The 17,274-nt window shown below is 35.2% G+C and overlaps 2 protein-coding genes across 2 annotated transcripts; both read right to left on the bottom strand.

Moving 5' to 3' along the window:
* Position 1: 1 nt before the first annotated feature.
* On the bottom strand, positions 2 to 4,153 carry LOC111918750 (uncharacterized). Its single transcript, XM_023914405.3, has 8 exons — positions 3,706 to 4,153; positions 3,495 to 3,590; positions 2,567 to 2,677; positions 2,183 to 2,492; positions 2,017 to 2,107; positions 1,102 to 1,432; positions 880 to 1,028; positions 2 to 788 (listed from the first exon to the last, which is right to left on the bottom strand). The coding sequence occupies exons 1-8, from the start codon at positions 3,964 to 3,966 to the stop codon at positions 278 to 280; spliced, it is 1,860 nt and encodes a 619-aa protein (XP_023770173.1). The 5' UTR covers positions 3,967 to 4,153; the 3' UTR covers positions 2 to 277.
* An 11,765-nt stretch (positions 4,154 to 15,918) lies between these two features.
* LOC111878193 (uncharacterized) lies at positions 15,919 to 16,696 on the bottom strand. Its single transcript, XM_023874731.1, has 2 exons — positions 16,336 to 16,696; positions 15,919 to 16,244 (listed from the first exon to the last, which is right to left on the bottom strand). The coding sequence occupies exons 1-2, from the start codon at positions 16,694 to 16,696 to the stop codon at positions 15,919 to 15,921; spliced, it is 687 nt and encodes a 228-aa protein (XP_023730499.1).
* Between the last annotated feature and the right edge of the window lie 578 nt (positions 16,697 to 17,274).

The following is a 17,274-nucleotide window of genomic DNA, read 5'->3' as shown; positions in this document are numbered from 1 at the left end:
CTGGCTAAAGAAAATTCTGATTTTATTGCAACAAATTTCTGGCTACAAACAAACAAAACATTCATCTCATCTTGTTAAAAATAAAGTCGATTCTTTGCCTTAATACAAAGCCAATTAATAATATTGTTCCTGTTTGTATATCAATAACTCTTTATCAGATGTACCAGAATCTTTCTTTCATCCCAATTTGACCGAATGGGTTGACCACCAAAGACACAAAAGCAGATAACTCACCTGCATGCCCCAAAATGCCACCCAAACAACAACAAATAACTAACTAATCACCACCATCATTCCCCGCCAGCTTTCTTCTCTGTTGATGCTCAGCCACCTTATAATCAACCACTTCACGAAACAGAAGTGGATCAAGCACACAGTTTTCACTTCCATAAACAGCAGCTTGTACACTTGCCATAAGCTTTGCAACCTCTCTTCCTGAAAATCCATCTGTTTTTGCAGCAGCTTCCCTCAGTATATCATCAGTCAAACCTTTGATCTCTATCTTCTGCTGTTCTTTCTGAAAGAATTTTGAAAAGAATCCTGGTTTTCTTGCACCAGCTTTTGCAATGTACTTGTCTAGGTATAGTTTCAAAAGCTTGAATCTTTCTTCTTCTCCAGGCAATGGAAATTCCAGGACTTCATCAATACGATCTGCTACAGCTGAATCAAGATCACCAGGGCGATTTGTTGCAAGAGCAAGGACTATGTCTTTTGATTGATCACCAGTGCGAAATAGAAGGGCATTTAGGGCACTCCTTTGAGCTTCACTCATATATGTTTTATTCCTCCTGAAATTTTTTAAAACAAAAAGATACCCGTTTCTTGTTAGTTTTACCAATTGCTATATAGTAAAGAGAGTAAGACTAATTAATGACTTACTCGCATAAAAATGCATCTGCTTCATCAATAAAAAGCAACAAACCCCGATTAGATTTCTTTGCCCAATCAAACAACTGATGTATCTTTGTTACAGCCTGTGCACCTAAAGGTGCAACATCTCCACCAGTCATCAATGCATAATCAAGCCCCTGTAAACATTTCAAATCATAAATATACACAACAAAAAGCAACAATGGAAAAAGAAAAGATTAAGATTCATACAGATTTTCGGGCAAGCTCTCGGGCAGCCATTGTTTTCCCTGTTCCTGGAGGACCATAGAAGAGCATATTCCTGAATGGTGCCTGATGAGATTTTGTATTTGCAGTTGCACCAGCCAACTGTTGAATTCTCTTTTGAAGAGATGGATTAAGAATGACTTCACCAAATGCATTCTTCCCATTTTGAGATGCAACTCCACCACCACGTGACAGGCTGCTCAGCCCACGGGAAAAAAATCCTGACCATGGATATTTTCCTCTGGAAGATTCCCTGATCAAAGATGGTTGTCCCAAGATTCTGTCCACATAGCTCCACACCACCCTAGCACCTTCTCTGTAATACAAACAATTGTTTTTCTTTATCTTTATTAAAACTATAAAGATTAAGGGCATGTTACTTTTTTGATTCTTATTAACTCCTGAATGGGTAAAGTGTTGTATGTATGGAGTTACTCCTATATACACAAAGACTACTCCTTTTTTGGACCGAATAAACTGTCTAGATACAAGTAAATGACCATCTTATCCTTCTAACTATTTAACAAACGATTTTTACAGTACCAACAGTTTTAAACATTTATACAAATGAAGACATCAATTCAAATATGTACAAAAAAGAAATCAACATGTGAGAATGAACAATCAATTCAAGCTCAACGTAAAGGGATTTTTTTAAAGAAAAAACATAGAAACCAAATCCTCAGATTCATCCATGAAAAGATGTTTGTTTTTTTTTGCATGTCCCTATATTCATCCTATTAAGTCATTTCAGTATGGATTAAGTCAAAAAGAAACAACTATATATAACTATTGACATTAAGAGATGTACACACTAAGTCCACTAACTCAAAAAGAAACAGCACCTAAGCAATTATCACTAACTAATTACACTTTGTATATCAAAGTGAAAAACTATACCTTGTTGTGTAGATCCCTGCAGCAAGAGCTGTGACACCCCCAACAGCCACAACCATCTTGTTCTGATCAGTTAATATTGCACGCAATCCCCCTACAAAACATATATGATTTAAAAGGTTTTATCCATTCAAAAAATAAGAAATAAAAACCAAGATTTTTTCACTACCTCCAATGTGCTCAAAGGTAGTGTTAATGGCAGAAACCCATTTTTCTCTTTCTGCATTTGCACGTTCTACAAGCATTCGTTTATTCACATCTTCTGCTAATTTAGCCTCATGGGCTCTTGCTTCTGCTTCAGCCATAGCCCTAACCCTAATTGTTTCTCTTTCAATTTCAGCTTTTTCTCTTTCTGTTTGTCTACGTTGTGCTTGGATTTGCTCTTCTGTTGCTCTTCTAGCTTGTTCTTGTCTAATTGATGATTCTTCTTGCATTTTAACAAGTTCTTGGTTTCTTGTTCTGTGATGTTCATTTTCTGCCTGAAAGATTTTTTGAAGTTTATTTCATGCCTCTATGAATTAAACCATAAAAATATGAAGGGAACAAAACATGCCTGCATTCTTTTTCGTGCCAATTCATCTTCATATCGAGCCATCTGTGATTTTATTTGAGCTTGTTGTTGAGCTAGCTTTTTCTGTTCATCATATATTACTCTTTGTCTCTCCTGGCAAACATAAACAAAAATATAAAATAATAGTAAGATGCATATTCTAAATGCAACTTTAAATGAAGATTGAACACTTATATGACCAAATTAAGTTGGCATGTGCAGTAATTGGATAACTATCATTCAGGACTAACATAGAAGTGATAAGACTTTTACACAGACATATGCTTTAATATTAAACATGGAAAAAAAAAAAAAAGAGAATAATCTCAGCTTATATGAAAAAGGAAGGTGGAGGGAAAGAAGGAAAGTGAAAGGGGAAAATCTTGAGTCACTGCTTGTAGCCAAGAAATGTTATTAATGGTCATTGTTATACATGTTAGCTAGATTTTCCAGTTATTTTCATGTTGTAGAAGTAAGCACTATGTTCCATGATTAGACCCCTATGTTTATTCAGAACTTATTTCCAAATCAACTTTGTTTGCTAAATCAACAATAAAGAAACAGCATGCACAAATCATTAGATAAGCACCACAAAGCTATTAGTCAGTATCCTAGGCCTAATTAAGATCCTTGAACATCTCAGATTCTTATGAGTTACGAGAGACAAAGTTAGAAGTCATTTCAATTGATAGTGCCTATCCTGATTAAAGATCCCTGCAAGACTTTTCAATTATGTGAAATATGTGTGCACACGAGAGTATATAACATTTTAAGGGGTTGGTTGAAACAGGAATAAGACTAACCCAAACACTTGATCTAAATAAACACAAGTAATAAACTCGTCTATAATCAGAAGTTCAGAGCATGTGATTCACATGCATGAAAATATATCATAAAGTCATCTTGGAAGCAGGGGCAGTGTCAAACTTACAGTTTCAGCCTGAGCTTGCATTACTTTAAATTCAGCCGTCTTTGAAGCTAATTCTGTCTGCCTAGTCTCTTCCTGCTTCTTCATCAACTCAAAAGCCTAAAAGCGAAGAATAAGCAAATGTTAATTTAGTATAAACGAATTCAATTCGTTGCAAAGTTTACAAAACAGATCAAAACAATAAAAGAAATAAAAACTATGCCAAAGATTAGACCTTTTTGGCTTGAGAAGAGGCCGCTATTTCCCTAAGAGCCTTAGCACCTCTTTCCAATGCCTCTGGATCAAATCCAGATGATGTCGTTCTTGGGTTGTCATTACGAACCCGCGGGGTGGTGGGTTCCTCATTTTTCGGTGCAGACGATTGAGGATCAACAGACCCACCAACAGCCGGCGACGGCGAGGGTGAGGGTGAGGGTGAGGGTGAAGAAGAGAACGGAGAAAAGTTAAAAATTCCTGAAGCGGATGTCTTTGCCATTGATGTTGCCTGATGCTTCCAAGTGATATATCTGTGATTTCCTTCAAACCATCGATTCTATAGGCACTGAAGCTTGAAGAAGAAGAAAGGTGGATGGAGGCTTTATTTTGCTATTTTAAGAAACCGATGGCAGAAATTGATTCAGGGTTTATGTAGGGTTTCGGAATTTCTTGACGGCGGTTTTGGGCCCTGTATCGCATTTCGGGTGAACCGGGGGATTCTTTTGTAAAACTAGCTCGATTTCTTTTTAGAAAAGTCTTGAACTTTTAGTAAAAATTTCAATTTAATCTTTAAAATTTTTTTAAACAAAATAACCTAGGAAGCCGGATAAATTGAACAAATTGGTCAATCTCATCCGGTCACCCACGTTTAGCCGGTTGCATATGTTGATTTGGCATTAGATGGCTTATGTGGACTCGGTAAAACAAATACCCTCATTTTATTGAAAACCCTCGACATTTCACCCTCTCTTCCATCTCCATTCTCTCGTTTTCACCTACCTCAGTAAATTAGGGTTTTTACCCCGTCTTAAAGGATGAAAATGGACGACATGTATGATTTGGATAACATAGATGTGGAGCTTGATGATTATTTTAAGAGGAAACCAATTTCCCAATGCAAAGATGAATTTTTGAACATTCTTTGTGAAGAAGACAATAACGTTGATGCAGCTGATGATCCTCAAGGTCATTGTCACAATAATGCTCAAACACAAATCCATAACCAACAATTGGACACAAAGTATATGCAAAGTAGTGATGAAGAAAAGACGTATTGATGATGATTTCAAGTATTCCACCCACAACCCAAAGGTGAAATGGAACTTAATGAAACCAATGTTTGGTGAAAGATATGAATCCCCACATCTGCTGAAATTGTTTTGAACTAACTATGCTATTAGTAAGGGTTATCAAATTCGTTTCAAAAAGTGTGATAGTATTAGACTAGTCGTAATATGTGGAAGTGCTCCAGAGAAGTGCCCATTCCTGGTTAGGGGTTCTTGGATGGGTACTGAAAGGTCATTCCAAGTAAAAAATCTTGTATACAAGCATACTTGTTTTAGGAGTTTTAACAATGCAAAGCTTTTGAATCCTACTTGGTTAGCAAAGAAGTTTATGAAAGAGTTGATTAGGCAACCTAACTTAAAATGCAAGGAGATGCATGTTAAAATACAAAGTAAGTTTCATTGAAACATCACATGGTCAAAATGCTATAGATCAAGGATGAGGGAATTGTCATTAATTAATGGGAGATTGAGTGACCATTATGCAAGAGTTTGGGACTACGCGCATGAGTTTATGAGATCTAATCCAAACAGTACAGTTAGGATTTCTGTTACTGTAAACCCTGATAAAACCACAACATTTCACATAATATACATTTGCTTTAAAGTAATTAAAGAGGGTTGGAAAAGGGGATGTCGTAAGGTACTAGGGTTGGATGGTTGTTTTCTGAAGGGACAATGCAAGCGTAAGTTGTTAACTGCAATAGGTATGGATGCAAATAATTAGGTGTATATTGTAGCATGGGCAATTGTTAAAGTAGAGTGTAACGCCCTGTTCTGAATCGATTCCTAATTCGAGGTTGTGGTCCGAAGATAGGTCATCCTTAGGCTTAGGGCCTTTGAAAAGGTAAGTTCTAGACCCATTTGGGTGCGAGTAATGTAATTGAGGTGATCCGGGTGTTCGGTTCGTGTTTTGGAGCCTAGGGGTATTTCGGTAAAGTGTCAGTTCAGGCTTTTATGGAAATTGGATTTTTGATCTGTAACATCCCGACTCTCAGGTATAAGATTTATGGCTTAAAAGACAAATTATCCTTTGGAACTCGTTGAGTTGATGGCCTCAGACTTGATATGTTGGAAGCTCTCAACTCGACGAGTTGTCAAGAAAAACGCGACGAGCTGACAGCTACTTATGAAACCCTAATTTTTAGGGTTTTGCACCCAGTTTAAAGAACTTATCACTCATTGTTGGCCTCCCTTATCGTCCCCTTGGTCCATTGAAACCCTAATTTGTGCCTCGTCTTTCATTTTGAGTGTGTTTGAGCTTCGAGTGTGATTTTGGTGCTCTTTTGGAAGGAACTTGAAGCTTGAAGTGGATTGATTCAGAGGAAGGCTTTAGATCTGGGATTTTCATTGCTGTTGCAATCATTTTGAGGTATAAAGTCGATACCTTGACCATCCCTTTGCTAGATCTCTTCATTTGAAAGTTTATGGCCATTATTAACTCATTTTGGGACCATTTTGGGATTTTCAGCATGTTATGAAGCTATGACTTAGATCTGGATATCTCATGGCCTCCATAGACTTAAAGTCACCAACTTTATCAAGTTTTGGCCCTCCTTCATGCTCTAAGTCCCTTAATAAGCTTGATTTTAGTGTTTTAGCCTCTTGATGCCATGCATGGACGTAAAGTTAGCAACTTTATGTGGTATTTCAGTTCTAAGGGACCAAAGCTATGGTTTGTGGCACTAGATGCGCTTGGGAATTGGCCGAATGCTTTAAGACTAGGAAAAGCTCGACGGGTTAAATCAGGTCTTCCCGTTTTCTAGATACTGTAGAAACTCGACGAGTTGGTTTGTTTTTTTCTCATTTTCTGAAGTACTGAAGGAACTCAACGAGTCAATAGATGCACTCGACGAGTTGGGTTAACATGTGTGTTGACCTTGGCGGATGACTTTGACTTTGACCATGGTTGACCAAGTTTGACTTTGAGGACATTTTGGTTGTATGGAGGTTTTGTTAGAATGATTATATGGTGGTTGTAGGCTGTTGAATCCGGAGTTGGGTCTTGGAGTTGGATTTTACCGGTTCAACACTACTTGAGAGGTGAGTTTTCCTCACTATACTTGCGGGTCGAAGGCACCAATGCCGACCCAACGGATTGATATTTTGTTATGCATATTGCTATGTTGTTATCATCTGTTGGATCGTTATCCTGGTAGATAGGATGATGCTATGTGTATTGCTATGCTGTTAAATCTCTCAGTGTAATGTGACTTCATATCAACACCTGTGATATAAATAAACTGAGTGGGTCAGGTTGGGAAACCTGGTGAGTACATAGAGATTTCAATCCCACAATGTTATACATATATATATATATATATATATATATATATATATATATATATATATATAAATCCACACAATATACGATCTCCCCATATATATAATCAGCTCTTACCCCACCCCGTCAGTCCTCACAACGAGACTATCCATACTCACGGACCTTAAATTTTACCTCTTACTTCGGATCTAATCCATGCTCTTGAGTCCTTGATTGTACCTATTCCATACTCTCGAATGAGGGACAATTGGTCTGTGTCTAAATCCATACTCCCGGATTAATGACAAATGACTATGTCCTGTCCATACTCCCGGACTAAGGACAACTGACTATGTCTTAATCCATACTCCCGGATTAAGGACAACTAACTATGTCTTAATCCATACTCCCGGATTAACGACAGTTGACTGAGTCCAATCCATACTCTCGGAATAGGGACAAATGACTATGTCTAATCCGTGCTTCTGTATCAATGACATGTTTAAGGGTTCTATTCCACGAGGAGTTGGGCACTCAACTACATTTTAGCATAGCGTATCGCCCCCAGACTGACGGTCAGAGCGAGATGACGATACAGGCACTGGAGGATATGCTGCGGGCATGCGTGTTGGATTTTGGAGGGAGTTAGGATACATATCTCCCACTGGCTGAGTTTTCGAAATGTTATACGGTCGAAGGTGCAGGACCCCAGTTTGTTGGGATGAGGTTGGACATCGGGTCATGGGGAGCACTGAGGTAGTGCTCAAGACCTGGAATTTCAGGTGGGGGATTTTGTACTATTGAAGGTGTTACCTTGGAAGGAATCATCAGATTTCGAAAGAGGGGTAAGCTAGGACCCCGATATATTGGGTTATTCAGGATTTCAACCCAAGTGGGTAAAGTAGCCTACCTTCTGGATTTACCGGAAGAGCTTAGCTAGATTCACAACACCTTCCATGTGTCTCAGCTTCGGAATTGTGTCACTGACGAGGCCGCGGTCGTCTCGTTGGTTGACATCCAGGTGGATGAGATCCTGAACTACATTGAGAAACCCATTGCGATTTTGGATAGGAAGACCAAGGTTCTTCGGAATAAGGAAGTAAGATTGGTAAAAGTGCAATGACAGCATCGGAGGGGCTCCGAATGGACTTGGGAGCCGGAAGAAGAGATGCGAGAGCATTACCCAAATTTGTTTGGGTTAGTAGACTTCGAGGACGAAGTCTAGTTCAAGCGGGAAAGACTTGTAACGCCTGTTTCGGGTATTGGTTGAAAATTTGCCAATTGGGGAGGTTATATGCATGGACTCGGCGAGTTGGGAGTCCAACTCGTTGAGTAGGGTCGTGTATCATGGACGTAGGTCGGAAGTGATTCGGCGAGTCAGAAGACTCGACTCGGTGAGTTGGGGCTGTTTAATGAAAACCTTAATTTTAGGGTTTGCCCTTATATAAACATCATTAACAACCTCCATAGCCTCTCATTTGCAACATAGGAACTGTTCATGGCCGCAAACCCTCTTGTGAGAGAAGTGAGAGCCTTGGTGAGATAAATTGGTGAATCTTAGGAAGGATTTCAAGTTGGAGGAAGAAGGATCAAGGGAGAAACATCAGATCCAACATCTACTTCGTTTTGGGCACTTTACTGAGGTATTAATTCCTCATCTTAAGCCTTGAAGTCTTAGATCTCCATTTGCATGATTATGGTCATTATTGAGGGAAAATGGAATCAAGCTTGGATCTGTAACTATCACAACGATATGGTTCCAGATCTAGAACTTCTTAGGTCCCAAATAACATAAAGTTGCATCTTTTTATAAGCTTATCCCCTCTCCATGCATGAAAATCTTATTTGAAGGTTAGTTTTGGTGTTATGGCTATGTGAGGCCATGCATGCACGTAAAGTTTGCAACTTTACGTGACATCTCCCCTAGAAGAAGATAGATCTAAAGTTTGGGACCTTAATTCCCACTGGAAAGGACCGTAAACATGTTGGACTAGGGGAACTCGGCGAGTAGTGAAAGTGACTCGGCGAGTCGGGAATGGTTTTTTCATTCACAGTCAAGGGTTCACGGGCAAGGGTTCACAGTCATGGGTTTCCGGTTGGGAGTTCACGGCTGTGAACATCAAGGAACTCGACGAGTCAGGTTGAACATGGATTATAGACCTTGACTTTGACCAGGGTTGACCCTGGGGGTGTTTATGGGATTATGCTGAGTTATTTACTCATTGATTATAGGTAGTTTGGGAGGAGCAGCGTGGGATATATCTGACTTCAGTTTGCCAGTTCAGCCTTTGAGAGGTGAGTCTTCTCACCATACCAATGGGTCTAATGCACCAAGGTCGACCCATTTTATGATAGTTGGTATACTTGTTGTGTTGAGATGTATGATATATTTAATTGTAGCGATATGCGGTAGAGATAGCCTTCGTGGCTAATGGTAGAGATAGCCTTTATGGCTAGTGGTAAAGATAGCCTTTATGGCTAATGGTAGAGATAACCTTTATGGCTAATGGTAGAGATAACTATTATAGCTAATTGAGATGTGTTATGTGGTATTATGGCTAATGGTAGAGATAACTATTATAGCTAATTGAGATGTGTTATGTGGTAGAGGTAGCTTATATAGCTAATATGACATGTGGATGTTGTGTTGGGTATGCTCTGGGGTACTCACTAAGCTTTCAGCTTACCGTTTGTAGATTTGTTTCAGGTACATTAGAGCCCAAGGGCAAAGGCAAGGTTTGATGATGCGGCGTTCACTCTATCTCTCTTTTCCGATATGATTTGGGGACACTCCGATGTTTTAAAATTAATGTTGTAATGATGGTGGTTTTGAAAACAGTTATTTGGATTTTCATGTCTAATGAATTATGATTGACTAATTAAAAATGAAAATTTCCATTGAAAAATTTGGGTCATTACATATAATTGTTAATCTTGCGCGAGCCATAAAGATATGTATAGATCTCTATACGGGGATGACACCCCCACATGCGATTGCTAGCTACAATCCCGACATGATAACTTTCTTAAGTATTAAAATAATATTATTTGACATCCGATGAAGCATCATGTGGGGTATATATCGGTCCACAACGTCGATTATAGGGGCTCATGGTAATACTATTTGGAAAATCTTAACCTAACTGCCTAGAGAGACGCCTTCAAGTAGTTGTATAATCCTATTCGATAAAGAATATAAAGATTTTGGATAGAAAATATATCCTAAAAGAAAGAAAGGCTTATAAAATTGAAATAGTTTTCAATCAAATAAAATAATAAAAATAGAAAACTATAAAACCTATGAACTCACCAACTTTATGTTGACGTTTTCAAAATACATGTATTCTCAGGAAGATGAGTGTGGAGGGTAGCTATGGAAGGAAGGAACTCGTCAATCAAGTTGTTGGAAGTCATTTTTGTTTGTTTTATGCTATTTATGAGTAGGAAGTGTGTCTGAACTCTAATAATGTAACCGCGAAATAGTTTATAACAAATAAAAGAAATGTTTGTGCTATATTTCTATATTGTTAAAGGTACATGTCATCGTGATCCAATGTCCCTAGACGTTTCCACCGTCGACCGAGGGTGTGACATAATAATATGGGTTGGAGAAACATTAAACCTCGGTGATAGCCTTGGTGGTCATAATATCACGTGTGAATATTATTGAAATACAGTGGTAGCCTTGGTGGTCGTAATACCACATGTTGGAGACTGAAGTGTCAATGGTAGCCTTGGTGTTCGTAATACCATTTTGTCTTGTGAACATAGTTGTGTAAGTTAATTGAAATGCATGATATGAAGGATTATTGTTAATTATTATCATTGATATGATCTATGCAGTTATCGCGGTCGAAAATCAAATAGCGGTCGAGGTCCGCTATTTGAAATAGCGGTTTTTACGGTGGTAAAGCGTTGATATAGCGTTATATATATATATATATATATATATATATATATATATATATATATATATATATAATAGTTAATATTTAATTGGTATAGACCATTCGAACATTTACAATTATTAAGTTTAATGTTTAAGCACTAGTTAGTTTATTAGTATTTCTTAATAATAGCATAAAGAGATAAAAAAAAAAGTCAAACAAAAGTAAGGGATAGTCATACAAGACTCAACAAGAGGAGGGGTTTGTTTACATGCAGAAGATCATCCGGAAAAAAGGAAAAAAAAAACGGTGGAAATTTTTATGATAAAAACACACTATTGGGTTTGAGTTTTGACTGATTGGGCATACTATAACCATATATAACCAAAAAAAGTAGTGGGCTCATTCATTTAATTCTGGATCTAATAGCCTAAGTAGCCCATTATGGACGAAAATCGAAAAGCGGTAATAGCGGTGATATTGCGGTCATAAGTTTCGCGGTTAATAGCGGTAAATAGCGCCGATATTAGCGGTACCACAATTACTAAACGCTATTTTGAAAATGTAGGTCCTGGAACACCGCGAACCGCTATAGCGCCGCTATAGCACCGCTATAGCGCGTGATTGATAACATAGGATATGATATTGATTGTAAATTGTTCTATAGGTAGAATTACTCATTAAGCTTGTAACTTACCTTGTTATTTGTTAATGTGCCTATCAAGAAAATACATATGCTTATATTCCTAATATTAAGTCAATCTCAAGGCCTAAAGCTCACATTGATGGTTAGGTAAAGGCTCATACATGGTGGACCTATCTACTCAATACACTATACATGCTCATTTTAAACTAAGTGACTTATAAACCATCATAAAAGCTCCACATAAGGAATAACAAGCCTCAACTTACATATAGTGACAAATTTCTAGAAATCTAATCACTTTTGAAAAGTCAAATCTCATATGGATCATGCTTAACTTACATTTAATTACTCCCAAAGTCTTCCACCTTATATGAATGCACAAGTATGATACTCAAAACATTTCCAAATCAATAAGGTTTTTCAAACTATATAAAACTCTTTTTAAAAATATTTCTTGAAATGCACAAGTTAAATACAATAAACATGTTTCACATAGAAGAATAGTACAAGAAATCAATTCAAGCAAAGTTTTAGAGTTAGAGACATGTACTCCAAGTACAAACTTACCTATGGTATTATAAGCACTTCTAAACACTTTACTTTGCTTTCAAGTGTTGTATGTACACCTTTTAACTATCTTTTGTTCATAATTAAAACATTTATCAAGGACTTATAACATAAATCTAGTCCTAAACCTAGTTTTTAGCTCAATTCAACTCATTCTAATCATTGCATAACATTAGGGAAATACTAAGGAAGATATGTGAGCATTTTGGGCTACAATATACTTAATAAAAAATACACTCAATTCAGGAGGGCACGTGTCCCATGTGAACTATTCCTTGGCATACACATGGTCCATGTAATGTCCAAGCCATGACAATTATGATTTTTTTTCTCATTTAGGTATTGTACTTTGGTGTATTTGCTCCTAAATATTCCATAAAGCTTCTCAATGACCTTAATGGATGAAATCAACCATATCAACTAGTTTTACTGCTCACTTACATATAATATCATTAACGACTTAATGATTAAAGATCTTAATGATTCAAAAGTTTGGTGAACTTCGTAGAAGTCACCAAACTCTGAAATGAAGCCATTCGCTTTATTTAACCTCATGTACTCATCTATATTGTTTCACATTTGTCCTGATTGACTTAAATGATCTCTAAAACGTGTTAATAAGATTTTTTCAAACCTAATTACACATGGATCAACGACTTAAGAGTGATTATCTAATGATTTGAACATTTTTTAAGTTCCCTAAACATCATATCAAATTCACAAAAATCCTTTTATAAACCTAGATCATAACCAATCGCCTTTCAATGACTTAGTAAATCAAACTTATGGCATTTCAAAGAGTTTTAATAGATTAAAAGTTTGGTTAAATCATAATTAAAGCTTGAGTCATCATTGAGACTCTAAGGCAACACTAGAATCACAAATTATCTATGAATGCAATTACTAGAAATGGTGAATTCCTTAGCTTACATAAAGTTTAAAAACATCAAAATAATCTTGGAAAACATCATCCATTTGAAGCCCCCAAAAAACCTTTAAACTCCAAATTATACAATAAAAGAGAAGAATGAGAGTGTACTAGTAATCTAAGGACCAAAACTAACTTGAGATATGAGAAATATGTACCTTTTTTAGTGTTTCAGTAATGAAATTTTAGTCTTCGATTATTCTTCAAATCCACTTCCAATTACTCTCAAACTATTGCCCTGAGTTTTATATTTTCTCAATTTACCAACAAATAAAACCCTAAACAACTAGTTCTTTATATATTTACATTTTTAACCTTTCCTCCCAATATTTCTATCCATTTGATCCATAATATGTTAATTTCATTAAGTATTGGTCAAATACTAGACGTTTTCCTAATTTACGAAATTAGCCTTTAATTTATATTTCTTTTTACCAAGTTAATTATTTAATAATTTTAAATTATGGAGTTTTTCTTTCCGACTAGTAAATAAAATATATTTTAATTTAATTTAGTTTATTTTTTTTTTCAAAATTAAAATATATACAAACAAGGCAAAAATTTGATACCCAAAATAAGGATGCTAAAACTTTTACTCAAACAAGGATGCTACAACTATTTACTCGTTCTCTTCTTGGAATTACTGTAAAAAATTAAAATTTATAACTTTCTCTAACTTAAATCATGTTGAGTTATATTATATATTTAAGCTTAACACATATTTATGTTATTCATGCTTATTGATTTTACACTAAATTTTCATTCCAATTAAATTTCAATCTATGGTTAAGTAATTAAGTTCAATTATTTTATATTCTATTTCTTACATTTCACAATATGAGTAATTTATTGTTTAAACAAATTTTATGGATATCTCTTATAACTATTTTACCATGTAAAAAAAATTCCAGGCCTAATACATTATTTACTAGGTTATAACCCGTGGAAACCACGGTCGATATATTTAAAACTTTTATATAGATAAAAAATAATAAATGTCAAAAAAAAAAAACAATTGTCGATTGTAAGTAATTATGAATTAATTTGTTAAGCAAACTAAACATAATAATGTTATTAGGATATGATTTTGTATTTTCAAATTTTGAAATGAATTTGATTTGTTACCAAAAAAAAGAAAATAATAAAAATCATAGAAAAATGACACGTATCAAAAAAAAAAACATTTTAAAAAACTGACACGTGTCATTTTATCAAGTTAATTATTTAATAACTTTAAATTATGGAATTTTCCTTTCCAACTGGTAACTAATATATTTTAATTTAATTTTAGGTTTTTTTTTTTCAAAATTAAAATATATACAAAAAAGGCAAAAATTTGATACCAAAAATAAGGATGCTACAACTATTTACTCAAATAAGGATACTACAACTGTTTACTTGTTCTGTTCTTAGAATCACCGTAACTTTCTGTAACTTTAATCATGTTGAGTTGTATTATATATTTAAGCTTAACACATATTTATGTTATTCATGCTTATTGATTTTACACTAAATTTTCATTCCAATTAAATTTCAATCTATGGTTAAGTAATTAAGTTCAATTATTTTATATTCGATTTCTTACATTTCTCAATATGAGTAATTTATTGTTTAAACAAATTTTATGGATATCTCTTATAACTATTTTACCATGTAAAAAAAATCCAGGCATAATACATTATTTACTAGGTTATAACCTGTGAAAACCACGGTTGATATATTTAAAATTTTTATATAGATAAAAAAATAATAAATGTTAAAAAAAAACAATTGTCGATTGTAAGTAATTATGAAGTAATTTGTTAAACAAAATAAACATAATAATGTTATTAGGATATGATTTTGTATTTTCAAATTTTGAATTGAATTTGATTTGTTACCAAACAAAAGAAAATAATAAAAATTATAGAAAAATGACATGTGTCAAAAAGACATTCTAAAAAAATGAAACTTGTTATTTTTAGGTTTTATTTATTAGAATGGATAGATAGAATAGAATAGATTTATTTTAAAATTAGTTTATAACCCGTGAGAACCATAGTTATAAAATTAATTAAACTTTCATATTAAAAAATCAAAATTCTTAATCAATTATTTTAAATAAATTATTACTTAAGAGATATTTTTTAGTTATATAAAATTATAATAGTTGATTTACATAAATACGTAAAGTTATATCACCTTATAATCTGTATTAATTTAATTTTATTTTTTTAATCTAATGTTATTAATTTAATATAATTAGAACGAAAAAATTTAAACTTTGAAATTTAACATGAAAAGTCAATTATTAATTTAATGTAATTAGAGTGAAAATTTTTAAATTGATAATTAATAGGTTGACAAGTGACATGATAGGTGACATACAACATTAATGAGAAGTTTTAATTGTATGACAGTTGTCAATAAATGAATATACCTATTCATTTATTACAATAGGGATTAAGTTTGTACTAAGAAAGGCAAATTTCTGTACCAAAATGCAAAATAGGATGTTATATAAGTTGAGACTTGAGATACACTTAGATTGGAAGGAGTGGGAGGGATGGTTCCCTCACTTTTGGTGGGCCATACCCTTCTATCCCTCACCTAAAAGCCAAGGAGTGGGAGGGAAACCCTTCCCTCACTTTTTTTTTAATATTTTAAATAAAATTAATATTTTTATTTATAATTTTTAAATTAATATCAAACATAAAATTTAATTAAAAATAAAAAGCATTTCATTAAGTAAAATAAAAATTACATTAACCATAATATTTAAATAAGTAGAACCCCCCCCCCCCCCCCCCCCCAAAAAAAAAAAAAAAAAAATCAAACAAACTACAATATAGTAAAAATTATTAATTAAAATTCTAATTTTATTTAAACCTAGATACGTCACTCGGAATCATCGTCTTCGTCCTCGCCTAGATCATCTGCATCATTCTCCCCAACGTCACTCTCGTCGTCGGAATCTTCACTCTCGACGAACATATCAGAATCCTCGTCTAATTCGTTAAACAAATCATCATCGTAAGATAACTCTTGCGGGAGCTGAACATGAGCCCTATAATTGTGCTCCACCAAATCAACACGAAGGGCCTGATGAAGGTCGCGATTGTGTACTCTTCTGTTCACCCTATACTCTTGTGTACGAACGACTACTCCTTCGACATTTGGCAAAACTTCATTTTCGTTGTATCGGCATATCGCTCTTCCTTCATCTTCAAGAATCATATTATGCAATATGATACATGCATACATTACGTGTTGTAACCTTTTCACCTCATATGACTTTGCCTCGACCGTTAGTACTTTGCCAACGTCTCTTAAGTACACCAAATGCTCGCTCCACATCCTTCCTAGCTGACTCTTGCGCCTCTTTAAACTTTTTCCTTTTCGGGTCGTTAGGACATGTAAACGATTTCACAAAAACAGACAAATGAGGATATATACCGTCAGTAAGATAGTATCCACGCTTATATGCTACCCCATTTGCTTGAAAAGGTACATCGTGTGACTTTCCAAGGTAGATATCGTTGAATACGGGTGACTGGTCTAGCACGTTGATGTCATTGTTTGCACCAGCTAGACCAAAGAATGCATGCCATATCCAAAGATCATGTGATGCGATAGCCTCTAGAATAATCGTCGGCTCTTTGTGGTCGCCTCTCATGTACTGACCACGCCATGCATTGGGGCATAATTACCAACTCCAATGTATGCAATCGATACTACCTAGCATTCCAAGGAATCCATGTTTGCCTTCATGCACCGTATACAATTGGTGGATATCGTTGATAGTTGGTTTGTGCAAATATCGTTGCCCGTAAACCAAACAGATCGCTTTGCAGAACTTGTACACAGAGTCCCTCACGGTACGCTTTGACATTCTAAAATACTCGTCCCATTTGTCTGCGCCAATGTCGTATGCTAACTGACGAATTGAAGCCGTGCATTTTTTAATGGGAGTGAAACATTTTTTCCCCTTGCATCCATTTTCCATTGGAAATATGGAAAACGGCCTTCCAAATCGCCAACAATATGTGAAAATAGTTCCTTCCTCATCCGGAACCGACGTCGAAACTTTACAGCGTAGACGACGTCATCTGCAAAATAATCTTCTATAAGACGATCGTGTCCGACTTCGTGATTTCTACGTAACGACGACTTTCTTAGGTTAGGTCGTGCACGTGATGTTTCACCAAGTCGGTTTTGATAGTATGCAACCGTTTTCGCTATGACGGAACCGAT

The sequence above is a fragment of the Lactuca sativa genome, chromosome 9 (assembly GCF_002870075.4).
Source record: "Lactuca sativa cultivar Salinas chromosome 9, Lsat_Salinas_v11, whole genome shotgun sequence".
Lineage (NCBI taxonomy): Eukaryota > Viridiplantae > Streptophyta > Magnoliopsida > Asterales > Asteraceae > Lactuca > Lactuca sativa.
This window is presented reverse-complemented; position numbering and strand designations above follow the sequence as displayed.